The sequence below is a fragment of the Dryobates pubescens genome, chromosome 1 (assembly GCF_014839835.1).
Source record: "Dryobates pubescens isolate bDryPub1 chromosome 1, bDryPub1.pri, whole genome shotgun sequence".
Lineage (NCBI taxonomy): Eukaryota > Metazoa > Chordata > Aves > Piciformes > Picidae > Dryobates > Dryobates pubescens.
The window spans coordinates 59,831,080-59,858,929 of record NC_071612.1 but is presented as its reverse complement, the minus strand read 5'-3'; the positions used below and the strand labels follow the sequence as shown (position 1 = coordinate 59,858,929).

Genomic DNA, 27,850 nt, shown 5'->3' with positions numbered 1-27,850 from the left:
TTCCATGCCCTGTGTTATTTGTTGATAAATCAAGGAGTTTAGCATCTAGGCTATAAATAAAATTCACCCTGGTAATGGGTGCTGAGGCTTGCACAGCCTTATTCCCTGACTTTGGAGCTCCACATTGTCAGAGCCAGGTGCCATCCACCACTGCCTTCAGTGTTCACAGCACATCATTACTGTCCAGAAAGTGCCCCAGGCACTGAGGGTGAAGCCACAGAATTGTTTTGATTGGAAAAGACCCTTAAGATCATCAAATCTAACCATTCTGTAACTCTCCAAGTCTGGTGCTAAATCGTGTCCCTCAGCACCACATCTCTGCTTCTTTGAAACACCTCCAGGCATGGGGATTCAAACTCCACTCTGGGCAGGCTGTTCCTGGATTTGAGAGCCCTTTCAGGGAAAAAGTTTCTTCTGATGTCCAATCTAAACTTCACCTGGTGCAACCTCTGGCCATCTCCTCTCATCCTGTCACTTGTTTCTAGGGAGAAGAGACCAACCTCCTTTCAGAGAGTTGTAGAAAGCAAGGTCTCCCCTCAGCCTCCTCTTCTCCGGACTGAACAACTCCAGTTCCCTCAGCTGCTCCTCAGAAGAGCTGTTCTCCAGCACCTCAATGTCCTTCTTAGCGTGAGGGGCCCAAAAGTGAACCCAGTTCTCAAGGTGTGACCTCACCAGCGCCCAGTACAGGGCACAATCACTGCTTGGTCCTGCGGGACACGCTAGTGCCGACCCAGGACAGGATGTTTTTGGCCTCCTTGGCCACACACTGGCTTATCTCCAGCCGGCTGTCAACCAGCATCGCCACGTCCTTTCCTGGCGGGCAACTTCCAGCCGCTCTGTCCCAAGCCTGGAGCTCTCATGGTGTTGGGACCTGAGTGCAGGACCCGACGCTTGGCCTTGTTCAACCTCGTCCCGTTGGCCCCGGCCCATGGATCCAGGCTGTTCAGATACCTCTGAGGAGATTTCCTACCCCGCAGGCAGGGCTGGTCGAAGTCCCTCTCGCTGTGCCGCTGCCCCTGCGTCCCTTCGGCACGGCGGGGAGCGGCCGGCCCAGACCTGCCGCTGGGCAGCGGGGCCGAGCCCCTGCCGAGCCTCCCGCCGGGCGGCGCGAGCGCCGCTATGCTCCTCTCGGCGCCCCCTAGAGGCGGGTGGGAGCGGCAGCGGCATCCGCGCCGCCGCCGCCGTGAGGGGAAGGCGGCGCCTTCCCGCCGTGGCCGGCAGTGAGGCTGCGACCGAGCCCGCCTGCGGACCGCAGCGCCCGCCGCTCGGCTCCGCGCCCTCCCTCCGCCCGCGCTCGCCTTTCTCTCCCCCGGCCAAATGATGAACTTTCTGCGGCGAAGGCTCTCGGACAGCAGCTTCATCGCCAACCTTCCCAATGGCTACATGACCGACCTACAGCGGCCGGAGCCGCAGCAGCCGCCGCCGCCTCCTCCGTCCTCAGGCTCCCCGGCCCCTGCCTCTGCTTCCCCTGCCACCGAGCGCCGGCAGCCGCCGCCGCAGTCGGCTCCCCCCCAGCAGCAGCAGCCGCCGCCGCAGCCGCAGCAGTCCACGGGCAGCAGCTTCTTCAGCTCTCTCTCCAACGCCGTGAAGCAGACGGCGGCCTCGGCAGGGCTGGTGGATGCCTCCTCCGCCGTCTCCGCGGCTGTCGGCAGAAAGTTCAAGCTGCTCCTGGTCATCGACGAGCCGCACACGGACTGGTAGGTGCCCCCCGCTCCTCCGCATGCCCCTCCGCTCCCTCCTCCTCCTTCACCCCGTCCTTCCCCGCCCTCACTCTGCGGTCCACGTCCCCGCGGGCCCCTCTCCCTTCCCCGGCAGGTGCGGGCTCACCTCGGGGCGGCGAGGCGCGCCCCGGGGAGATGGGGAAGCTCCGCGGCGGGTCGGGGCTGATGCCGGGGGAGGCGGCGGGAAAGAGGTCGCCGGTCCGAGCCTCCCCTCGCCGCTGGTCCCCGCCGAGCCTACCCCGCTACCCGGCCTCGCAGGGGCGGCAGCGGCGGGGCTGGAGCGTAGCGTTACGGACCGGAAGATGGAGCGAAGCCTGCAGCGCCTGGCTAGGATCGAGAGCTGTTTGTCATCCAAACACTAAATAAAACGCACTTGCCTGAAAAAAAAACATAGGCTGTGCTCCCTAGAGAAATAAAGGACCCGTGTGTAGGTGCAGGTAGGGTCTGGCTTTCCTGGGCATGATTTTTTGTGCTCTGACTCGCCTGCGGTTGTAGCTTTGACGTTTGTTAATTTTATATTTGTGAGCTGGTTCATTTCCAGCAGATCCCGCTGTTTCTGTTCAGCGGCGGTGAAGGTCCTTCAGGATACTGAGGACCAGCCCTCGTTTTTACTCTTAGCCCTTGTGAATTTGTTCAGTACGGTCAAATTGCAGGTTTTGTCTGGGGTGGGTGTTTTCGCTTCCGCTATCATCATAGAAGATTTACAAAACATAAAACTTGTACATCAACTCATCTCTTCCTTTGCCTGCCTGCTGCCAGCAGGAGAAGTGATGGCTTTTTCAGACCTGTTTATGACGTCTGACTCTGGTGGATGCTGTATTTGATAGGAAGGATGTATATGTGTTCATCGTTCACCACCTTGCCTCCCTGTACTGTGTGTTTACATGTCAAGCTGTGAATCATCTCGTTTGCTGTTGCTAACTACAGTGTATAATAAGGTCATAACAGTGCCTTAAAATAATGCAGAGTAAAACAAATGTGTTGTTGTAACCCCAGCATCATTCAGTAATGGATTGTGGGTTTGGGAGTTTATTACCAGCTTTTCAAATTTATAGCCTGCCTGCCTAGCTGGACTTGTAGAGTTCTGTGATTTGAGCCAATTTGCTTTGAAATGGCACTTTAATAAAAGACTTGAAAACAAAAATGTAAGCCTTCGTCTATAGTGAATTTGTTGTTAACGTTAAGAAACCTTTATCTGTAGTGAACATGCTCCTAATGTTAAGATGATCTTTCCTGTTTCATTTTGGGTTTGGTTTTATGTTTTGGTGTTGTTATTGGTTTTTTGTTGTGTTTTTTTTTTTTTTCCCCCCACCACTGTGTTTGGTATTGTGATTTAAAACAAACCCCAAAACACAACCAAAACAAGGTTGTTGTATCTGCCAGCCTGAGCCAGCCTCTGTACCTACGTCATGGAGATGCATCCATGGACACTGCTCGCTGCTTTGCAGATACGTCTGTTTGTTTAATGTTCTGCCGTGCGTATCTTTTTTTCCCTGGGTACATTAAATAATGCTGTAGGCTCACAAAGTTTGGTTCTGGTGGATTGTTTTTCTTTCCCTTACCAGAAGCTATCCTGTGTGTTTGTGAACACAGCACGTCTGCTGCACTTGATAAATTCACCCAAAATCATGCAATTTGTCAGCAACAGCTGAGATTTAAACGTCTGCATGGTGAATGCCACCAGCAGTATTCCAGGTAGGGGAGAGCTGCAGATGCACACACGCACAGAGGGTTACTCATGCCTGCTTGCTTTTATTTCTCATAGTATGTGACATGGGTATGTGGTCATTCTAGACAGAACAGTTTGTTGTTGTACTGGCTTCTTTTCCGCTCTAGAAACCTAATTATTGTGTAGCTGAAGGTTTTAGAATACATTTTGAAATACAGATATATGTGTATGCTGATAATACATGCAAGAAAAGTTTGTTCCCTACCCTTAGCAGTGTGCCTGTTCATAGTGATCTGTACTGAGCTGCTGCAGTTTGACTATATGGGCTAAAACGGGGTGATAATTTGGAAGGAAATTACCAAAGAAACAAACCCAAATTATATTGAAAGATTGGAACTGGCAGCAGATGAATTCTGGTGGTCTGCTGGCTACCCTGCCTGGTGTGATGCACTGATGTACAGTTCAGTGAGGTGAGGTCTGTAGAGCTGCTGTCACCTGATACACTCACCAAACCCTGCCAAACCCAAGAAAAACAGCACCAGAGAAATCTCTTGGAGCCTCCAAAGAAATGATTTCCATTGATCTGTGTTAGTCCTGAAAGGAGAATCGTGCTTTGGGCATTTGTTTTCATGCTGGTATGAGCTGTGTTGTGTTTGTCTTAAATAAAAACCATGTATACATTGCTTTTGGATTGCAGCTTCCATAGAAAGAAAAGAATTTCCATCTGGATTGCACCAAAATCCTGCTAATTTGGTATCCTTCTTTTAGCAAGGGCCAGAGGAAGCACTAAGCACCTTCTTCCATCAGCGAAGGATACAGCCTCTTACCTGTAGCTTCAAAAGGACATTTTGTTTCTGTTAGAGACTGACTCATACTTGAAGTCCAACCAACATCATTATTGTCACTAATGGAATCCTATGAGATATTCTACATAGAAATGCTTGGGTGTTGCTTCCATTTTTGACTCTTGATCTCAGGTGGCTTCTATCATTTTCTTCCCTCCAGAAGTTTGCTGATGTACAAGTTTTGAAATTCTCCTTTCTGAGTTTCTTTACTTTTATGCCATAGGATAGGGGAAAAATGGGAAAATGAACTTACAGGTAACTAATTTGTGTATTTTTACCATGTTGTAGTATCTGACTTCTTGAGGAAAGAGACTAAACGCAGTCTGTGTCAAACCATTCTCTCTTCTCCAGTAACACTCTCAGTCAAAGATGTGTTGGAGCTGTAAAAGACAATTCTTTTCCCACAGGTTCTTTGACAACTTGCAGCTTATAGATGAGATGAGACCTCTCAGGGCTTCTGCTAAAGGCAGGATCGCAATACAAGCTGATACCAGAGACTTTCTACCAGTTAGTAGCTTCATACCTGCTTTTTTGGTGAGTGTAGGAAAGAAATGGACACAGACTAAAGCTTCTGGTCGCCTGCCAGAGACAAACCCATGACAAGTGGTCTTTGTTGGTGCTGGCTCTCATGGCATACTTTCTCTTAGGCACTTTATAAAACAAGTGATCCTTCAGTCCAAAGGTGAAAGCCAATAGCTAGCAATCATTTTCACCAATTCTTTTTTGAAACCTTGTGTCCTTCTGGAGTGTGAGTGTGAAGCAGGGGTGACCTGCAGTGCAAGCGCTCCTGCCGTGGACCTGTGCTCTCAGTTATTATAAAGGCACCAGGCAAGCTGATTTTATTTTCTGACCTGTCCTTTATGCATTTTAATGTCACATTCTTTTCATCTGCAGCTGCATACTGAACAGAAATTTTCAGTACCTCCACTGGTGACCAGAGCCCTCTTCTGAGTTAACACATCTAGGGCAGAACCTTACACGGGGTTTAAAGGTGTAGTGGAAAAAGCGTTCGATTCACGGACACCTCGTGGACCTGTTGGGGAGGGGAAAGCTTGAGAACCACTTGTTAGGTTTAATAATGATTTTATGTAATGGACTTCAATGATTGTTTTACAGCTTTAGGCATCTCTGTTGTAATCTTTACAAATGGAGGAAAGCAAGAAGTAAAATTATTTGTTCAAGGTCATCCAAGAGGCTAATGACAGAGCTAAATTAAAACCTGGGCAGCTTGCTTAACCTTTCCTTTTAATTCTCATTTCCCGGCTACTGCTCTGCAGGAAGCGTCCAAAATCCTCAGCTAGATAAGTTTATTTTTAACTGTATTTAATTACCTCAGAAAATACACTTTTGTGTACAGAACAAAATGGTTACTGGAATATTCAGTGCTGAACAAGCAAGTGATTAGAGGCCGTACATCAGCGGCAAGGTGCCAAAACTCTCTGTATACAGATTATTATCTTTATTAAAAGCTTATGTGTAATATTTAGAAAGCTATTTCAATGCTGAAAACTAATTATTGCTTTGTCTATCTCGTGCTTTAAAAGCTGAAGCCTAAAGACTCCTTGGCAGCAGTGATGAAACTATAAAAAGATTCAAATGAAAAAAATTGTGTTCTTCTTTTTTTTTTAAGCAGAGATTTTGTGCTAAGTTATCAGTATTGTGTTGTGGGTTCTTTCTTTCTTTCTTCTTCCTCCCCTTCCCCCCTTCAAGAATTATGCATTTCTTGCAATGTTTGTGGCTTAGTAGTTAGTCATCTTGTGATGGGCCCGAGAGAGACTCTCCAGATGGCTGGGCCAAATGCTATATGGAGAGCAAACGTTGTGTTTTTCAAACGATGGAGTCATTTATGGGCAAACATTGGTCATCATAAATGTTTCTGAGGTGAACAGTATGGTCACAGCACAGGAAAAATGCTGCTTTACGGCACAGCAAAGGTACTGAAGTGAGCAGAATGGGTTTCATGGTGGGTTTTGTGGGTTTTTTTTTGGGGGGGGGGGCGTGTTTTTGCATTTATTTAGAAGGTAGAAAAAGGTTTGGATTAAAAATATGTGTGTGGTTGGTTTATGTAGGGGATAACAACTCAACAGGTTTTTCCCTGCAATGAAAATTCCTTGCAGGTATTCTGCTCAGGAAGGATGGTTTAGTTTGGGTTAAATAATTAGTATTTCCTAACTCTGCTTGAACAGGTAATTCTGATTTCTCCTATTTGATACTACCATGTTGATGTCATGCCTGTGGTGTTGCATTCCTGTATAAGCCTTCAGTCAGCAAGTTTTCCAATTTCAGAGAGTGTCACTTAGATTTTAGGAAGGCACAGTGGAGGGCAACTGCTTTGCCAGAGCTCCCTAGTCCCCTGGGGTGGCACTGCATAGAAGAAGAGTTCTCCTGTCAGCCTTGATCTGGGCAGAGCACACTACTAGAGGGAAAAGCGTAGAGCCATGATGTAAAATTGGATGGAAACCCAGGACATGAGCAAATATGGAGCTCATAGTGATTGTACAGGGTGTGTGGGGGATCCCTTAGCTCTCATTTAGGGGCTGAAGGCTTTGAAGGTAAGTCAAAGCCAGGGACAGCTGTGGTGCAGAGGTGGAAGGACACTGAGTCTAAGCCCTTAAGACTGACCAAATGGCCAACTGTGGATATGTGCCTTCAGGCAATGAGTGTAAAAGGTAAACTCATCAACATCTGTAATTTATATAGGAAGAAAGAAGAGATAGTAAGCTACTTGCAGTGCTAATTAAGGACTGCTGTGCTTTTTGCTACAAGAAACTCAAAATATTAAAGGAAAAATGATCTTGCCTTTGGTATAACACTGTAATCTTTCAAAGAAAGCAAGAGGCTCCTTAAACTTCCTGAAATGGAGCAGGAGTGGCCAAGATTTTACTTTAGTGTCTCTTTAATTTTTTGCTTCAGATGAAACATCTCACAAGGATCATTTCAAAATGCTAAGTTTTCATCTGAATCATTGGAAGGAGAGACGCAGGTGAAGGCAGGGGCTGCCCAGAGCATGACCAGCACATCTGCTGCGAAGCGTGGAGAGAGAGAAAACTTCTCAATGCTCAGCAAGAACTAAAGGGTGGAGAGCAAGAGGATGGGGCCAGACTCTTGACAGTGGTTCCCAGTGACAGGACAAGGGGCATTGGGCACAAACTGGAACCCAGAAGGTTCTGTCTGAATGTGATGAGGAAAAACTTTGGTGTGAGGGTGCTGGAGACTTGGAGCGGGCTGCTCAGAAAGGTTGTGGAGTCTCCTTCTCTGGAGAGATTCCAAACCTGCATGGATTCTGGGCAACCTGCTGTGGGTGCCCCTGCTTTAGCAGGGGTGTTGGACTAGGTGATCTCCAGAGGTCCCTTCCAGCCCCCACTATGCTGGAATTTGATGATCTCTCTGCAAGTGGGGTGGATGTGCTGAAGCACAGGTGAAACAACATGAGTTTCTCCAGTGAGGTAAAGCTTATTTTGAACTGTCTCCTTGTCAGGCAGAAGCAACTGGATGACTGTTTCTGAAGGGGTGGAAGTGTAGCTCAGTGTGCTGTGTGACTTTTGTGGTCCTTTTTTTAAAATACCAGGTCCATGCTGGGGCACCAAGTTCAGAACAGGGAGAGGCAGTTGAACTAGGTGAAGTACGTAACGTCATGTGTTAACGAATCAGAATTGGTAGCACACGGTGATCTCCTGCAGGTTGTGTTTCATGTCTGTCCTCTGAAACAGCCAGCTGATACCACTCTGCACCAGACAATGGCTGTGCTAGTATTTTAAGATGATCCAATAAAAAAAGGCAGAGTTATGAATATAAATAGCCAAGCACAGCACACGCTAGAGCTAGACAAAAAAAGCTTCTAGGTGAAAACATTTCCCTCCATATTGCTGGGTATTGCTCTGTCTAACCAAAGTCTTACCATTTTTAACGCCATTTTAGGCAACTTAGTTTATATGAGATGCTAACTACAAATTTGGGCAGACTGTGTCTGCTGTCATTCTCTGTCCAGTTCCTGTCCCCTGTCCTCAAAATCTGAGTGAATCTATTTCATCTTTCTCCTTTTCCTCCTTTATCGCCAAAGAATCAAATAGAATTTAGCCTGGAGAAGAGAAGGATCAGGGGTGACCTCATTGCCCTCTACAACTACCTGAAAGGTGGTTGTAGCCAGGAAGGGGTTGGTCTCTTCTCCCAGGCAACCAGCACCAGAACAAGGGGACACAGTCTCAAGCTGCACCAGGGGAGGTTTAGACTCGAAGTGAGGAGAAAGTTCTTCACCGAGCGAATCGTTCGTCATTGGAATGTGCTGCCCAGGGAGGTGGTGGAGTCACCGTCCCTGGAGGTGTTCAAGAGGGGATTGGATGTGGCACTTGGTGCCATGGTCTAGTCATGAGGTTGGTGGAGACAGGTTGGACTCGATGATCCTTGGGGTCTCTTCCAACCTTAGTTATACTGTGATACTGTGAATTAGCCAGGTTGGAAAAGGCCCTTTGAGATCATCAAGTCCAACCTCTCACCCAACACCATCTAATCAACTAAACCAAGTGCCTCATCCAGTCTCCTCTTAAACACCTCCAATGATGGTGACTCCACCACCTCCTTGGGCAGCAGATTCCAATGGCCAGTAACACTTTCTGTGAAGAACAAAGAGATCACAGAAACTTGTCTGAAGCTTCATGAAACCTATGGTAACATGTTTGGTTAAATAGATAATAGTTAAGTAAAAATGGCCATTGTTTACTTCTAAATGTTACCTTAATAAAAAGGAAGTGGCAAAACCAGCAAGCATAATGGATTTTAGGCAGGGCTGTTTCAAAGTAACAAGGCTGAAGTGAGAGAGAAAAGGAATATTAAATTGCTTTGTAGACTTCTGCCCCTGTACACTGCACTGGTTAGGCCACACCTTGAGTACTGTGTCCAGTTCTGGGCCCCTCAGTTTAGGAAGGAGGTTGACTTGCTGGAATGAGTCCAGAGAAGGGCAACAAAGTTGGTGAGGGGTTTGGAACACAAGCCCTATGAGGAGAGACTGAGGGAGCTGGGGTTGCTTAGCCTGGAGAAGAGGAGACTCAGGGGAGACCTTCTTGCTCTCTACAACTACCTGAAGGGAGGTTGTAGACAGGCAGATGTTGGTCTCTTCTCCCTGGCAGCCAGTACCAGAACAAGAGGACACAGTCTCAGGCTGTACCAGGGGAGGTTTAGGTTGGATGTTAGGAAGAAGTTCTATACAGAGAGAGTGATTGCCCATTGGAATGGGCTGCCTGGGGAGATGGTGGAGTCACCATCATTGGAGGTATTCCGGAGACTTGATGGGGTGCTTGGTGCCATGGTTTAGTTGATTAGGTGGGTTGGATTGGTTGATGGGTTGGACGCGATGATCTTGAAGGTCTCTTCCAACCTGGTTTATTCTATGTAAATAAAATTAAATTCTACTTATAATCTGCTCAGAATTTGATAATTATTTGCCAGTAGCAAATTGTAATCTGTTGAAATAGGGGCAGTATGAAACCAAAGGTTATCAAAAGCTCTATTATTCGGCGTAGTTTGTGTCTTGAAAACATGCATCTAGAGGAGTATCCTGGTTTTGCAGGGACAGAATCCCAGGCAAGCCATGGGCTGCAGGTCATTAGCAATTTGGAGTCAGCTGGGACAGCTGAGCTGAATTGGCTACAGGTGGATCTCAGATCATTAATGTCATAGTATAAAGAGGGACGTTTGCTGAGCATGAGGAGCTTCCTGCTTGGGCTCGTGCTCAGGCTCCTCCTGGCCCTGCTCCTCTTTCTTCTTCTGAGGACTGCCTGCATGTTTACTGTGAGTGCTGTGTGTTTGCTGGACTGAGTATTACTTTACATACTTGCATTGGTATTAGCTTGGTTGTTTCACTAAATCCCTTTTTACTTCACCCTTTGGGTCTGCCTGCCTTTTTCTGCTCTCCCTTCTCTGTTGGGGAGGGATCCTTGGGTAATGGAGCAACTGCTAGACTTCAGCCCCAGATGGAGTCTGAACATAGACAAGGCCTTAATGTATTTTGAACTATATGTTTGTTTGGGGTTTTTTTAGTGGGTGTTACTTGGCATTCTGTGAGCACTAAATAGCACTGGAAAACTGTACACAGTTCTGCTGAAACTGGTTCTTCAAAGGATTGATGCTAAATATCCCAATGGTATCAATATGTTCTTAAGGTAGTGACTTCCTGCTGTGCATCTTTTTTGTACCCAGTCCTTAATAGTACCACACAGTAGTCCCCTTCAGAAATACCTGTATGGACTAGCACATAGTTTTATCACCTTTAGCTCTTCAGCCAGCCTACCCCTTGTGAATGCTTTAAACTACAGAAATCAGGGGTTAATGGAATTAAAACGGATGGTTGGGGGTTTTATGCATTTGTAGCTAAGAGACACCACAATCTGCCTTTAAAAAAACGTGATTAGACTGTAGTGAAAATATGTTTGAGGGTAAGCTTGTGTCTGAAGAAGAGAACATCAAACCCAGGGAGCCAGATTTGGATGTAGAACCTTTACAGAAGGATTCTTGGACCTTGCTGGCTGACCACGACAGCAAAGGGTAATTAGCAAGTAGGTCGAAAAGTTGCAAAGAATGGAAATGAATAACTTGGCAAAGAAGGCTATGCTGTGGCTCACAGAAAGGGAAGCAATAAATTATGAAGTAAATGTTACCTGGAATAAGGACAGTGCTTCCGAAGATGAGGCTGCTCACCTTGTGGAGTAGGGGGGGGAAAAAGAGAAAGAAGTGTAATGAGGTGATAAGACATTGCAGACACCGTGAGTGGGAGGACAGCTTCACACCTTGGTCCAGAATGCACATTACTTGCTTGATTGCACTGCTGCTTTTGCTAATTAAACAGCTTTATCTGTGCTGAGTCAAACTTGACTTCTCAGAGGGAAGCTGGTTTGCTTTTGAACAGCCAGCCGAAGGAGAGGGATGAAGGGTATTGATGTAGGCTGTGGACTGGCTGAAGCTTTTGCCGAAGGTGTAAAGACTGTCAGTTTTGCAGCAGCCACTTTCACCACGAGTGTGTCTCTGCCTGGCTGAAAGAGAAACATTAGTGAACTTTTGTTGACAAAAACACTGATTCTGAGCAAGAAACTGGTGACTAAGGTCAGATTGATCATTATAATCTTATATACCTTAAGGTTTGCAAATAAGGCTATTTGTGAGCAAAAAGGAACAGAAATCTCTAATTCAGAAGTCACTGGATTTTAAAGAGCCTGTTTCTGTTTTTCTTCTATGGACTGGTGGTGCCTAAAGCAGTGCAGGGCTGGCTCTCAGCTGTGGCTGAGGCTGGGTGGGTTTAGCCCTAGCAGTGTCAGGTGACAGTGTAGAATGTCTGAGGCTTGCTTGGTGGCTGCCCATCAGTGAGTGAGCTGGCAGGGTGACCTAAAAGATCAGGGCTGCCAAGGTGTGCTTGCTAATCCTTTTTGAATGACAGCATTGGTGGGGTTCTTGATGTACAGATTGCTCCAGTAGACAGTGCTGAAGAGCAGACAGCTCCAGGTTTTGAAAAACCTTCCTATATTTTGTGCAAGCCAGAAGTATCTTTATCCTTCTCTCTGTGTATCTGTGATGGGAAGGAGGTAGAAGCATGAGATGTGGCAGTGTTGTTGGTTCACTGCGGCTGGGAAGGAGTGTGAGCAATGTTCCCTTTATTATTGTCACATCTGAATGTGTGACTTTTCTTGGTCTCTGCCCATTTCTTGTAAGTACCTGTGCTCCTCTTGTATGAAGGATAAGGACAGGAGAAGAGAAGCTCTTTTCTCCCTCTGTGGACAGCAGGGAAATAGTCCCCACTTGTGCAAGTAGAGGCATAAATCCACTTTCCCTGTTTTTGTTTAACCTCCTCCCCACCCCCAGCTGCGAAATGCTTGGTGCCTAATAACTGTGATCACCTGTTTTTTACTCCCTGCTGAAGTAGGTAGGGAAAACAAAACCATCACATGGCCACCATCAGCCAGTCAGTTTCCAGAAGCTGTTAGAAAAGGCAGTTTTGGTCCAGCCATTAAAATGTCAATCTTTTAGCTTTTTGTAATGACTGTTCCAAGTCTGACCTTGCATGAGTCACTATTTGATCTCTCTCATCTGGAATCTCAATTGGGTATTGATGTTCATAATGCAGCATGCACACTGATTGCTTACAGGAGTTATTTTAAAACATACTTAAAAATGCATGCATTTCTTTGGATTTTTATCAGGGGATTAAAATAAAATCAGAGCCTCAGATAAAGTCTTTTAGGTCTCTTAATTGTGTTCTAAAGGACCTGCAAAAAAACACTTTATATGAGCTGATCTTTAATTGTTTCTACTTACAGGTTATACCATGAGACTAATAAGAAAAAAAGATTTTAATATCATGCCAGGCTGGTTTGGGTTGGAAGTGACTTAGGTCATGTAGTCCACCCCCCATGCAGTCAGCAGGGACATCTGCAGCTAGAGCAGGTTGCTCAGAGACTCAAACCACCTGACTTGGAATGGTTTCAGGGTTGGGGCATCTACCAACTGGAAGATGCTGGGGTTTCACCACCATCATTGTAAAATATTTCTTCCTTCTCTCTAGTCTGAATCTCCCTCTTTTAGTTCATACTATCACAACAGGCCCTGCTCAGAAGTCTGTTGCCAGCTTTCTTCTGGCTCCTTTAAGTACTGAAAGGCCACCAGAAGGTCTCCCTGGAGCCTTCTCTTAGCCTGGCCTCACAGCAGAGGGCTTCCAGCCCTCCCAGCATTGCTGTGGCCTCCTCTGGCCCTGCTCCAATAGGCCCCTGTCTGTGCTGAGGACTCCAGTGCTGGCCCCAGCATTGCAGGTGGGGTCACAGCAGAGGGGTGGAATCCCTCACTTCACCTGCTGCCCATGCTGCAGGGGTCAGTGAAGGGGATGGTTGACTTCTGGGCTAGGAGTGCATGGTGCCTGCTTATGTCCAGCTTTTCATCCACCAGCATCTCCAACTTCTCTGCAGGGCTGCTCTCCAGCCCTTCACTCCCCTGCTAGGACTGATAAATAAGTGCAGTCTCCTCATAAATATTTAAAGCTATAATAGGAAGTTGTTTCCACTGCTCAAAGGGAAGGAAAGTTATGAAGCTCATTAAGAAATACAGCAACAAAGTGATGTGTAATGCACTTCTGCAGTGTGGTCTGGCACGTGGTGAAGAGCACCAGCAGCAGGACACAGCAGAGGCTGACGAGAGCCTTGGTTTCATTTCACGAGGCACAGCAGCAGCTGTCCTTTGGAGGCAGTTTGTACTTTGCTGTCGAAGCTGGGTGCTGACAAGCTCCCAGTACATCTTTCTTTATTGCAGTAGTAACCTTTAGGCTTCTGTACTCCTGATTTAAGCTAATTTGTTTCATTTTGTAAGCAGCAGGTGCTTCTTTGTGGAATAGGCATGATTAGAATAGAGGAGCAGGCGCTTAAGTCATCTCAAATTTGATATAAAGTCATAAAGCAAATTATCAGCAGTGTGCTGCTTACTGGAAGGCTCCTGCAGAGCCTGAGAGATTGAGCATGGAGAAGGCAACCCCAAGTTGCGTTTGTGTGTGGATGTGTCCTCACCTGTATCAGCATCCCAGTAACTTTCCAAGTGGGTGTTCCAGAACTGAGTGCAAGTTTAGGTGCTCTTTCCACGCAGATCTGAAGATCAAATGGTTCTCTCATGCAAGAAGTACTTTTATCTCTTTGTTTTGACCTTACAAAACTAGTACTGCATATGAAATGTTGACTTTGAATTATCTGGTTTGGAGGGGCTGAGCTCCACTTCTACAGTTTCTGTTGAGCGCTGTGGCAGAGGCCAAGATCCTTTATTGACTTCTCACAAGAGAAACTAATTGCTTGTGAGGGATAAAAAAGGCTGGGGGGGAGGGGGCAAGGCACAAAATTTGGAGCATCTCTTATTTTACTGTTAGGGTATAAATTGAGTTCCAAAGAGACAAAAAATGAGGCTGGTTTCTAGCTTCAAAACAAGACGGCAACATGACCTGGTTGTGTTTGTGTACATATTGTCGTGCCTGGCTTCAGTTTTGTTCTGTTTAACCTTGTTACTTGTTTATTACTTTCGATTTCTTCCTAATAAAAAAAGAACCAAGACTGATTTAGTAGATCAAACTGCAGCATGAGATCAGGCTCAGTCATTTCAGTCTCATATTTTGTTTAAAGGAACTAGGATGGTTCCATAAGAGGAAGGTTCACTACCTCTTAGTGATTTAGTTTGCTTTGAAGGTGATAATTTCCAGTGAAAGCTTCCTATGTACATGCACATGGTTCAGCATTAAGAAAGCTTTAAAAGATTCCAAAGGTGACTTTTCCTTGTAGGACTGAAAATATGGCTGTTGGTAGAAAACCCAACCTCTCAGATTTGGGATCCTGGAAAGGTAGTAAAAAGGTTTTATCATCAAATCTGATAAATAAGTCTGATTCTACTGAATGGCAAGATGATAGCATACTGTGCTGTGACTACAGGAGTTGCTTTACATAGTAGTTGTTGGCAAAGTAAATAATCACATGAGTGGTTTTTATTAGGGCAAAAATATTTTTCTTAGGAGACCTTTGAAGCAATAACCAAAGCAAATTTTCTTGAGTCATGTCTACATTGTATACAATATATCCTAAGTGACTAAAGTGTTTCAGCTAGCACTTTAAGAAGTCTAGAATAAAACTATTTTGAGTATTTGGGGTAAAGTTTAAATAGGAAAGGAATGGTCCTACAAAAAAAAAAAATCTGACATTCCTATGAAAGTCTTCTGAATTAAATAGTACATTGAAAATAATATTAGTTGTATTTTAAATCACATAGGTCACATGTCACTGCTGGTGGATAACAGAAGCACTGAATAGGAGAGGTTGGAAGGGACCTCTAGATCATCAAGTCCCTGCCAACCACCCTGCCAAAGCAGGGTCACCTAAGGCAGGTTGTACAGGAATGTATCCAGGTGGGTTCTGAAAGCCTCCAGCAAACTTCTCTGGGCAGCCTGTTCAAATGCTCCAGCATCCTAACAAGAAAGAAGCGTCTCCTTATATTAGGGTAGAACCTCCTTTGTTCCAGCTTGTACTTTCTGTTCTTTGTTCTGTCACTGGGTACTGTGGAAAAGAGCCTGGCACCTTCATCTTGATACCTACCCCCCAGATATTTATAGTCACTGATAAGATGCCCTCTCAGCTTTCTCTCCTCAAGACTGAACAGACTCAGTTCTCTCTGTCTTTCTTCGTAGGAGGTTCTGGTTCATCCGGTGCTCTTAGAGGCTCCTTTGGGGAGTCAGAAGTATTCTGCTGGAACAGAGTGTGCATAGATTCTTCCTCTTTCCTCAAACCTGCTTCTTTTATTGCCCATCTATAACAAACCACCTCAGCAGACACCTTTCTTTAGATCTGTGAAAACACTATTGAAGATTCCACTTAAAACTTTGAAGTGTGACAGTAATTCTGTTCCTTTCACGGTGTGTCTTGCACTTGTGATTTGCTTCTGTACCTCAATGCAAGCAAAAGTTTGTGTTGTGGATGCTTCCATCCGTACTGCTGGCAAGCAAGTGTGGGACTTCTTAAGTTTAATGTCATTTCTGGTTTAAGGAGAATGTACACTTAATTTCTTAGGCAGAGAGAGAGTCAATGAATAGGGAAAAAGGGAGATTGCTGGTATGTGACAAAGCTAAAAGCTGTATGTCATGCAGGAGTGCCTTCTCCTTGGTGACAGAAACAAACTGTCTGGTGGAATGAATCTCATCTGGACTGAAATGAAGAAATTAAGCAGGAGATATCTGTGTCAAAGCTTCTGTTTTGGCTGGGAAGAGAGTGGTGTTGCGGCAAACACATCTAGAGTTGTGTGAACGACCGAGAAACAAAAATCCTGCTGGGGAGCTTTCATAGAGCAGAAACTGCTGTGACAACCCAAAACCTCCTTATGCTTGCACAGAGTGAAAGGTAAACCTGGCAGAGCTGGACTGGTGTTTTGATCTAAGTGCTGAGCAGGAAATTCTGCCACAGATGTGTGTGGTTAAATCACGAGTGATAGCTGTGACTCTTACGGTGCTTGACTGTGTGACTGAAACCTGCACAAGCAGTAGCAGTATTTTGACACTGTTTCTGCCTGATGGGTGGTTCCCAGGTAAGGTGTTTGTCACCATAGTTGCTTTAGTAGTAGTGTGCTAGCAATATGAAATGTGCACTTGTGTGCATATGTACATGCATAGCCTGGAGAAGAGGAGGCTCAGGGGAGTCCTCATTGCTGTCTACAACATGGGTCCAACTAAGAGCATTCAGACAAAGCCCAGCCTCACACTAAACTCTGAGTCTCTAAATCCCATGATTCTACCATTACAACCCATACAAGATTTTCCACACCTCACCTATCTTCAAAACAGCCAAGTGGCCCAGTGAAAGAGCCTTCTCTTGTCCCAGTGCAACCCAGCGGCATCAGAGCAAAACTACAGCCACAGAAGTGAAGATTCCATCAGTGAAAAGCCCTACAAATTCTTCTTCATTAAAGTAGTATGTATACACACACATACACATCACAGAATCAACTGGGTTGGAAGAGACCTCCAAGATCATCAAGTCCAACTGATCACCCAACCCTAACTAATCAACTAGACCGTGGCACTAGGTGCCTCATCCAGGCTTTTCTTAAACACCTCCAGGGATGTCAACCCCATGACCTCCCTGGGCAGCACATTCCAAGGGGCAAAAACTTTCTGTGAAGAGCTTCTTTTTAAGATCAAGCCTAAACTTCCTCTTGGACAGCATGAGGCTGTGTCCTCTTGTTCTGTCACTGTTGCCTGGGAGAAGAGACCCACCTGGCTACAACCTCCCTTCAGGTAGTTGTAGACAGCAATAAGGTCTCCCCTGAGCCTCCTCTTCTCCAGGCTAAACCACCCCAGCTCCCTCAGCCTCTCCTCAGAGGGCTTGTGTTCCATGCTCCTCCCCAGTCTCGTCACCCTTCTCTGGATATGTTCCAATACCTGAACATCTCTCTTGATTTGAGGAGCCCAGAACTGGACATAGTACTCAAGATATGGCCTGACCAGTGCTGAGTACAGGGTGAGAATAACCTCCCTTGTCCTGCTTGGCCACGCTTTTTCTGATACAGGCCAGGATGCCATTGGCTACCTGGGCACACTGCTGGCTCATGTTCACCCTACTATCTACCAGCACCCCCAGGCCCCTTTCTGCCTGGCTGCTCTCCAGTCTCTCTGCCCCCAGCCTACATTCATGAAATGTAGTGGCAGAAGCAGACTGCAGGTCTGCTCTTTCCAGGCTGGTGAAGATCTTACAGCAGTTATTTTCCCCTTAAGTCTTACTGAGGTTGTCTGTGCTTTTGTTTGCCAGAAGTCCTTTCCAAGAGTTAGGTGACTGATGAAATTTTGGGGCTGTTTGGGATTTTTTCTGTTTATTTTTAGTACATGTGAGATCCCTGAACCCTTGGATATGCTGTATTGATGATATGGGGCCTTGAGAAGGCTAAGAGGGGATCCTATCAATGTCTATAAATGTCTGGGGGGTGGGTGTCAAGATGAAGGTGCCAGGCTCTTTTCAGTGGTGCCCAGTGATAGAGCAAGGAACAATGGGTACAAGCTGGAACGAAGGACAAGGTACAAGGTAGAACACAGGAGGTTCCACCTCAATGTGAGAAGAGACTTCTTTATGGTGAGGGTGCTGGAGCCCTGGAGCAGGCAGCCCAGGGAGGTTGTGGAGTTCTCCTTCTCTGTAGACTTTCAAAACCTGCCTGGATGTGTTCCTGTGTGGCCTGCTGCAGGTGGTGCTGCTTTGGCAGGGGGGTTGGACTTGATCTTTGGAAGCCCCTTCCAACCCCTGACATTCTGTGATTCAGAACGTTCTATTTTGAGGGGATTGGATGTGGCACTTGGTGCCATGGTTTAGTCATGAGGTCTGTGGTGAGGTCTCTTCCAACCTTGGTGATACTAAATAAGGAAAAAAATAAATAAGAGACAAAGTTTTACATGAATAGAAATTGTACTTTTGTGTTCCTTAAGTCAGTCTGGATTTTCGAGTGGCTTGTTTTGAAAGATAATGTAGAAATTCTTTAGATCTAGGCACTCTACCCCTCAAGATGAGAATGTGTTTAGTTTGGAAACTCCAGCAAATAATTTCAGTGGTGGAAAATGGGATTATCTGTAATACAGAAGTCAAAGTAAGCAATGTTAATCAGCAAAAGCAGCTGGTTATAATGCATGGTTGACTGAAATCATCATCATTGATGCATCTCTGAGCTGTAGTGTAACTGCTAATCCAGTTAGCACACACAACCAATTTCATTTTGTGCACCAGGAAGAGATGGATTCATGTGGGCATATGTCAAGGCATGTGCAGATCTGTGTCTCTCTGCAGTACACCTGAAAGACCTGTCCAAGGCTGTTCTGCATAACATGGACAAATTCTTCTGTTTTAGCAGAAACATTGCCTGACAACTCAGGCTTAAACCCCGTGACTGTGAGGCTGGTAGCAGTTCTTTATGTAAACGGAAAAGAAATTGATTAGGAATGGCTTTGATCAGATAGTTACAATTATAAGTGTGCAGTCATTCGTACACTTCCCCTCAACAAATAATATCCATTTTAAGTGCCAGTCCACAGGGCCTGCCAATGTGGGTCCTTTTATTCTGTTCAACTGGAATAGTTTCTTTTGTGTTTAAACTCAGATTAAACTGAGTTAAGGTGATGCACAGTCACTGTCTTTCACAATTCTCTTTGTCAGCTGTCTCTGCGAATATTGCTAAGTCCATTTGAGGTCAGTGTGCAGTTGCTTGACTTAACTCTGTTTAAAAAAACCCCAGCAAACTTCTAGGCCTACTTAAAAGCTGGGATTGTTACTGGCTAAGAATGTGTCAGAACCTGCTTTTGTTTGAATCAAACATTGCTGAAAGTGTTTGGAAAGAATGAAAAGGAAAAAAAAAATCAAAGTATTTGTGGTGTTCATTGTCCTTTTTTTTTTAACCTCTTACTCCCTGGCCCTTAGGTTGGAAATCAGACTGAACATTTAGCACAGAAGTCATAGAATGGCTTAGGCTAGAAGGGACCTCAGAGATCCTCTACTCCAACCTCCCTGCCACGGGCAGTGACACCTCTCAACCAGACTCAGCTGCCCAAGGCCTCATCCAACCTGGCCTTGAACACCTCTAGGGAGGAGGCAGCCACAACCTCCCTGGGCAGCCTGTTCCAGAGTCTCACTACCCTTGTACTGAAGAACTTCTTCCTAAGATCCAGTCTTAACACTGCTCTCCCTCAGCTTTGAACTATTTGCCCTTGTCCTGTCTCCAGACATGCTTATGAAAAGTCCTTCTCCAGCCTTCCCCTAGGATCCGTTCAGGTATTGGAAGGCAGCTCTAAGGTCCCCCTGGAGTGTTCTCTTGGCCAGGCTGAACACCCCCAGCTCCCTCTGTCTGTTCTCATAGCAGAGCTGCTCCAGCCCTTGGGTTGTCTTTGTGGCCTCCTCAGAATTGCATGAAACTGCTGTGGAGGCTTTCAAGTGGCAGTGAAGGATATGAAATAGTAATGAGGCATGTACTGTCACAAATCTCTGTTTATTTACTCCTGCAGTTTTTCCACATGACCAGTTAAGTATCTCTGTGTGCTGGCAATGATGCTTTGAGAAATCATGTGGTTAGTCATAGAATTTTTACAGGTTGTTGCTGCTTGAAAGGGCTGTTTCAAACTGCTTCCTAGGCTTTAATTATTTTCCTGAAAACTTTACTCCTGACATTAATCTGACACCTTTTATTTTGGACAGGAAAAAGCTATCATGTCCTGGTCATAAATTTCTAGTGGAAGGTATAGAAGAAGGCAAATGTCTCCAAGAGAAAAACAAAAGAAAACCACCCCAAAAAAAAAATCTCAATCTGAAGCTCTTTCATGCAGATAAAAATATTTGCTTGACAAAATTTGCAGAGGTCAGGGGAGTGTTGCTGAGGCTGCAACAGAGCTCTGTGGCTGTGGAGAGCTCCATTCTCATCAACCTGACATTTGTTAGCAGTTTCACTTCCCACAAGCCATTAGCAATCAGCTGTGGTGTCTATTACTTTCCCAAACAGCATACATGAGGGTGTGAAAGTCAGACTCCATTGGCAATGTTCAGTTAGGAAAGTCTTTTCCTGCTCACTGTGCCTTTTTTCCCCCCTCTGAGGTTCTCCTATGGGAAAGCTGGAAGCTAATGGAAAATGTGGACTTTCAACATGGAATGGTTAATTAGCCATTGAAACATCACTTGGCTGGGATTTTTTTTCTTTCTGTTCCAGTATCTGAAGGGGGGCCTGCAGGAAAGCTAGGGAGGGACTTTTTAGGGTGTCAGGCAGCATGTCAGACTGGGGGGAATGGATCCAAGCTGGAGGGGAGGGAACATTCAGATTGGATGTTAGGAAGTAGTTCTTCCCCATGAGGGTGGTGAGACACTGGAACAGGTTGCCCAGGGAGGTGGTGGAAGCCTCATCCTTGGAGGATTTGTGGCTAGATGTGGCTGTGAGCAACCTGCTGTAGTGTGAGGTGTCCCTGCCTATGGCAGGGGGGTTGGAACTAGATGATCCTTGAGGTCCCTTCCAACCCTGACAATTCTATGATTCCGTAATAGGGATTATATTTTCTTTCTGGAATCTTCCAAGAGCCTGAAATGAGTAACATTATAAATACCAATGATGCTTAAACCAAAATAAACCACAAGAAAGTGGAAATCACTCTGTTGGAACAGCCATAAGCTGTTCTTTACTCCCTCAGTTCATTTTAATAGGTCCATTTATAGCAAAGCAAATGTTTCCCTAGTGCTTGTTTCTTGAGGGTTTATTTTTTGCTTTCCCTTTCCCTCTCCCAGTTGTATGCAGAATTGTTTGTTTGTTTTTCCTTTGGCCATTTGAGCTGCTGTAAAGGGTGTTATAGTTAATTTGCCTCATTAGTTAGAAAAAATTTTCCTTTTTTTTCAGGCTGTCACAATGGATTTAGCAATCCCCCTGAGTCGTTACTGATACACTCAATGCATCATTGCTGTGTTGAAATACATTCAGTACCTGAACAGATTATCTCTTTTTGGGCTGTATATATAGCTGCCATATCACTTACAATGTGGTTGTCATAACTCAAAGTTCTCTCCTTGTGCTCTTTCTGTCTGATAAATTCTGTTAAAGAGGAAAAGCTAATTTCACATGAAGTCAAGTTAAAAGTACTAGTGCTTGTATTTCATTAGAATATGCACTTGTAAAAATTTATTGATAATTCACATTCATATTCCTCTTTATCCCAATATCTGCTCCCTGCTGAGAGCAGCAGTGGTTTGCCAGACTTTCTTGGTAGGAAGGAAATGTGTATAGTACTTAAATTTAAGAAGGACATTGAGACTCTTGAATGTGTCCAGAGAAGGGCAACAAGGCTGGTGAGAGGCCTCAAGCACAAGCCCTATGAGGAGAGGCTGAGGGAGCTGGGGTTGCTTAGCCTGGAGAAGAGGAGGCTCAGGGGAGACCTTACTGCTGTCTACAACTACCTGAAGAGAGGTTGTAGCCAGGTGGGGGTTGGTCTCTTCTCCCAGGCAACCAGTACCAGAACAAGAGGACACAGTCTCAAGCTGTGCCAGGGGAGGTTGAGGCTGCAGGTGAGGAGAAAGTTCTTCCCAGAGAGAGTTGTTAGCCATTGGAATGTGCTGCCCAGGGAGGTGGTGGAGTCCCCATCCCTGGAGGTGTTCAGGAGGGGATTGGACATGGCACTTGGAGCCATGGTCTAGTAGTCATGAGGTCTGTGGTGACAGGTTGGACTTGATGATCCTTGAGGACTTTTCCAACCTTATTGATTCTATGAAATTAAGAATTAAGATGTTGGTTCATAAGTACTAAAAAGCATCTTGTAGTTGCAGTAGTTAAACAGCCTTGGGTAGCAGTTTGGTCCTAGTTTGTGTCCTGCAGAGGAATAAACCCCCAGGGCAGCTGATGTTCTACACTGTTACTTAATGACTTAAAACTGGAAGAATGTAGAAACCACATTTTCATAGGAGGGCTTGAAATTTGCACCAACTTCTTCCAGTTTTCTGTGCCCTGTGCTTTTGCATGTTTTTAGCATTGTAGTAGTTCATAGAATGGTGAGGATTGAAGGGGACCTCTGGAGATGGAGTCTAGCCACCCCTGCCAGAGCAGGATCACCTACTTCAGCTTTTGAGAAGATGTAGTGGGCAAGGACTAAATTTTTAGAGTTCTTTGCAGGATACTCATGGAGAAAGAACCTACATTAATAGTCTCATCTGACCTCTCAGTGTGATTAAGGACAGAAATGTGTGCCAGAAGTAATAATGCTGATAAGCAGCTTATTATATTTTGCAATTAAGACCAAAGATGATAAGAGAAGCAAACCCTGATGGCAGAGTGGACAATGCAGTGAACAGCTTCTTCACCCCTGGTAAAAAATGGCAAATCTTTGCTGAACCAGTTGTTTGTGACCTGTTTCTCCTTGATTTGTAGGGCAGAGAGAAACCACAAACCACTCAGGAGCCAGGATGAAATTGTGAGGTGGACAGCTTGGATCTGGGGCTTTGGTACAGTTTATAGTTACGGTCATTGGTCAGATATTTACCCAGGGAAATTACTTACAAAGATGAATTTGTTGTGTTCCTAATAAATACAGGAATTGCAGCTCACCCCATATCCTCCTTTTTCTTCTAGTGACCTTCCAGTATCTGAAGGGGGCCTGCAGGAAAAGCTGGTGAGGGACTTTTTACAAGGGCTTGCAGTGATTAGATGAAGGGCAATGGCATCCAGCTTTAGGAGGAAAGATTTAGACTGGAGATTAGGAAGGAATTCTTTCCAGTGAGGGTGGTGAGACACTGGAACAGGTTGCCCAGAGAGGTCATGGGTGCCCTGTCCTGGAGGTGTTCAAGGCCAGACTGGGTGAAGCTTTGAGCAGCCTGGGCTAGTGGGAGCTGTCCCTGCCCATTGCAGGGGAGGCTGGAACTGGGTGATCTTTAAGGTCCCTTCCAACCCAAACCATTCTATGCTTTGGTCATGATATGTAGGGAGCTTCCTGAAATATCATAATATTTAAAATCTATTAATAAAGAATTATCCTGTGAGTGAGAAATTCCATCCAATGGAGCAGATACACTTAAACCCTAGTCAGAGATACCTGCATATTTGAGCCAGGCTTCTCTCAGATGTATGTACAAGTGAAACATAGTTAATTAATACCTTCTGGAGTACTCCCTGCTTATTCCAAGTCCCAGTTATGCATGCTTTATATTCCAATAGAATCATAGAACCAAGAAGGTTGGAAAAGACCTCAGAGATCATCAAGTCCAACCTGTCACCCAGCACCTCATGACTACTAGACCATGGCACCAAGTGCCACGTCCAGTCCCCTCTTGAACACCTCCAGGGATGGTGACTCCACCACCTCCCTGGGAGGTGCAACATTTAAAATAGTCTATTTGAAATGCTGCTTTACCCTCAAGCTTAGTGCATATATAGGAAGTTTAGTGGCTTGTTGATGGCAGATTGCCTATTTGTGGGATCTAGTGGCATTGCACAAAGCAGTGGAATGTAAAATGCACCAAAAGCTCCCATTTCTGTGTTCAATTATTATTTACCATTATTTCTTTCCTGCTTTTCAACTGCTCCGTGAAGGAGCAGCCCTGCATGTTTATCCCCAGGGGCATCTAGCAAACTTGGAATTAAATACATAAATAGAGTTTTAAATGGAAAAATTCCTCACTTGCTCCTAGGGAATGTTTTTTTGATACAGAAGGATGTTGAACTGTGAAAGAACTGGCCAGCATATTTATCAGCAACTTGGCTTCTGGGTTTTACACAAATAGTGTATTAAATACATAACCTAGAGTTTCCAGCTAAGGAATTATAATGAAGCTTTGGTCTTGCATTCCATATCTGAACTGTTTTGAAATGTTAAAGGTCTCTGGGTGGAATAGAATATATATACATATTTTTTCTCATTTGACTTTTAAAAAGTAATTTTGCCTACTTCTTCTTTAATGATGATATAATTCCTACAGCTCTTCACCTTTCCTCTGCGGTTATTTTCTCTCACTTTGCTTATTTGATAAACAGAGCCCTAGGTCAGAATAATCCCACCCATGGCCAGACCAGGGAGATGGATTATAACAAAATCTGTGCTGACCAGTTAGGTAATCACTTTTTATAGATCTTTCTACACCACTTGGACACTCAGCAGCTGGTGTATGGTTTGAAGGCTGAGTATTTATACATAGAATGCATAGAATAAACCAGGTTGGAAGAGACCTTCAAGATCATCGCGTCCAACCCATCAACCAATCCAACACCACCCAAGCAACTAACCCACGGCACCAAGCACCCCATCAAGTCTCCTCCTAAAAACCTCCAGTGATGGCGACTCCACCACCTCCCCAGGCAGCCCATTCCAATGTGCAATCACTCTTTCTGTATAGAACTTTTTTCTAACATCCAGCCTGAACCTCCCCTGGCGCAGCCTGAGACTGTGTCCTCTTGTTCTGGTACTGCTTGCCTGGGAGAAGAGACCAACATCCGTCTGTCTACAACCTCCCTTCAGGTAGTTGTAGAGAGTAATAAGGTCACCCCTGAGTCTCCTCTTCTCCAGGCTAAGCAACCCCAGCTCCCTCAGCCTCTCCTCGTAGGGCTTATGTTCCAAACCCCTCACCAACTTTGTTGCTATTCTCTGGACTCGTTCCAGCAAGTCAACATCCTTCCTAAACTGAGGGGCCCAGAACTGGACACAGGACTCGAGGTGCGGCCTAACCAGTGCAGTGTACAGGGGCAGAATGACCTCCCTGCTCCTGCTGGCCACACTGTTCCTGATGCAGGCCAGAATGCCATTGGCCCTCTTAGCTGCCTGGGCACACTGCAGGCTCATGTTCAGTCTACCATCGACCAGCACCCCCAGGTCCCTCTCAGCCTGACTGCTCTCCAGCCACTCTGACCCCAGCCTGTAGCTCTGCATGGGGTTGCTGTGGCCAATGTGCAGAACCCGGCACTTGGATGTGTTCAGTCTCCTGCCCTTGGACTCTGCCCATCTGTCCAGCCTGTCGAGGTCCCTCTGCAGAGCCTCTCTACCCTCCAGCAGATCAACTCCTGCCCCCAGCTTGGTGTTGTCAGCAAATTTACTGATGATGGACTTGATGCCCTCATCCAGATCATCAATGAAGATGTTAAAGAGCATGGGGCCCAGCACTGATCCCTGGGGCACACCACTGGTGACTGGCTGCCAGCTGGATGTGGCACCATTCACCACCACTCTCTGGGCTTGGCCCTCCAGCCAGTTCCTAACCCATCGCAGTGTGCTTCCATCCAAGCCATCCAAGCCTAGATACGGTGGGGATTGGAAGAGACCTCTGGAGGTCATGGAGTCCAACCTCTCCTGCTAAAGCAGAGTCACTCACAGCAGCTTGCCCAAGATCACGATGTCCAGGTGGGTTTGGAATCTCTGCAGAGACTCCACAAGCAATCTGGGCAGCCTGCTCCAGGGTTCCAGCACCCTCACACCAAAGTAGTTTTTTTTTCCCCCGGGCTCACATGGAACCTCCTGGGTTCTGATTTGTGGTCATTGCCCCTTGTACTGTCAGTGGGCATCACTGAAGAGTCTGGCCTTATTCTCTTGCCCCTGCCCTTTAGCCCTCGCTGAGCATTGATCAGATCCCCTCTGGGGCTGCTCTTCTCCAGGCTCAGCATCCCCGGGGCTCTCAACCTTTTCTCCTCAGAGAGATGCTCCAGGCCCCTCAGCATCTTTGTAGCCTCTGTTAGAGTCTCTCCAGTAGTTCCCTGTCTCTCTTGAACTGGAGAGCCCAGAATTGGACACTGGACTCCAGGTGTGTCCTCCCTAGGGCAGAGTAGGGGGGGAAGAGAACCTCCCTCAATATTGCAGGCAAGGTAGCATTGACCTCATGACAGATGATGGATGCAGCAAAGACTGAGCTTTCCCATTGGAGGAGATTTGCTGCATTTCTAAAGTGGAGGCTCTGGTTACAAGCAATTGTAGCACAGAAAGTTCTGAGTTTGGATTATTTTTGTTTATTGTCAGGTGAAGGTGAAGGTTTGGGGATTATTAGAGCATTGTGCCTATTTGTGCTGTCTCAAAGCCCCGACTTGTGAGCAAGGCTGATACTCTCCATCTGAAATGTAATTGTTTGTGTGGGATTAATGGACCTGGAAGTTGCCACTAATGTCTTACCTGAAAGTGTGTTTTATTTCAGCACAAGTCTCAGCAGAGACAGATCTTGGGAGGGGGAAAGGGGAAGGTAGCATTAACCATTCAGAGGGGAATAGGGATGTGCTTTCATACATTCCTAAAGCAGACGTCAAAACGCTGGCAAGTTCAATCCTCTGAAAATGAAACATTAATCGTCACAGCAAATGTATCTCAGCTCAGAGAAAATCCCTCTCTGGGGTGGAAGTCGAGTGACTCAGCTGCTGCTCTTTTGGGAGGGAGGGAGGGAAGGAGGAAAGGAGGGAGCATGCGTGGGTGGCCAGGCTGCAATCAGCTCTGCAGCTTCCCTCCCACGCTGCCCAGGCAGGGCTGCTGCTGCACGCCAGCAAGATGCGTGCAGGAGATGCTTTATTTTTTTCCCCCCCTGTGTCTCCAAAAGATGTAAGTTCATTGGCTTTTAAAGAAAGCACACTTGTAAAGCAGATTTAGTCAGAAAGGTGGAAAAAAGGATAAAGAAAGCAGCTAACTGTTTAGTACAAGCAGCATCCTTATCCTCTGCAAACACTGGGAATGTATCCTATTTCCAGGGTGAAGTGTATCTGTGTGTGGTTTGTTTTTTCAGCAGGAGTTCTTTCTTTTGTGCAGAAGAAGTCAGCAGAACAAAAAGTTGCACTTCATTTTTCAATGCTAAAATGTATGGGAGGGGGGGAATCTTAAAAATCTTTACTGAAACTGGTTTTTCTTCTAAAAGCCCAAGGTGAAAGACAAATGTTGGAACCTTCAGGAGATGAAAAGTGGAGAAATGAGAAAAATGAGGATTGCTTGTGTTTTGGAGCAGACACAGTGAATGTTAAAGAGTGTCCAGGCTCTGCATTGCTGTGTCATTCCTGATGAAATCATAGAATCCTAGAACGTTTTTTGGCTGGAGAAGACCTTTGAAATAGGGCTCAACCAAAATGATGAGGGAGAACTTGCATTGCTTGTAATAGATAGCATGGCAGCACTTTGTTCTTCTTGACTGGGTTTGCTCTCCTCACACTTTTGTTTCAAGTTTACAACTAGATGAAATCACAGTCCATAGGCAGATAGAATGACAAACATTGGAATGATTTCCTGAGTTGTGCCCCACTGTTTGGGAATTGTAGTGGCTTGAGGGAACAAGGAGTTGTTCAGCCTGGAGTAAAGGAGGCTGAGGAGAGACTCTTCAACTCCCTGAATGGAGCTTGGAGCAGGGTGGGAAGTTGATCTCTTCTACCAAGTAACAGGACAAGAGGAAGTGGCCTCCAGTTGCACCAGAGGAGGCTTAGGTTGGACATTAGAATAAACTTCACTGAAAGGGTTTTCAACCACTGGAACAAGCTCTCCAGGGAGGTGGTGGAATCCTTTCCCAACCCTTAAGATATTTAAAAGAGGCAGAGATGTGGTGCTGAGGGACATGGTTTAGCTCCAGTCTTGGCAGAGTTAGAGAATGGTTGGACTTGATGATCTTAAAGGTCTTTTCCAGCAGAAATGA

At 45.7% G+C, this 27,850-nt stretch overlaps 1 protein-coding gene across 1 annotated transcript in view; it reads left to right on the top strand.

Moving 5' to 3' along the window:
* The first annotated feature begins 1,200 nt into the window (after positions 1 to 1,200).
* SYN2 (synapsin II) overlaps positions 1,201 to 27,850 on the top strand; it is a 283,986-nt gene continuing 257,336 nt past the window's right edge. The window contains exon 1 of the mRNA XM_054166626.1: positions 1,201 to 1,697. Coding sequence (XP_054022601.1) covers positions 1,318 to 1,697 — 380 coding nt within the window. The 5' untranslated portion in view covers positions 1,201 to 1,317. The remainder of the gene's footprint in view (positions 1,698 to 27,850) is intronic.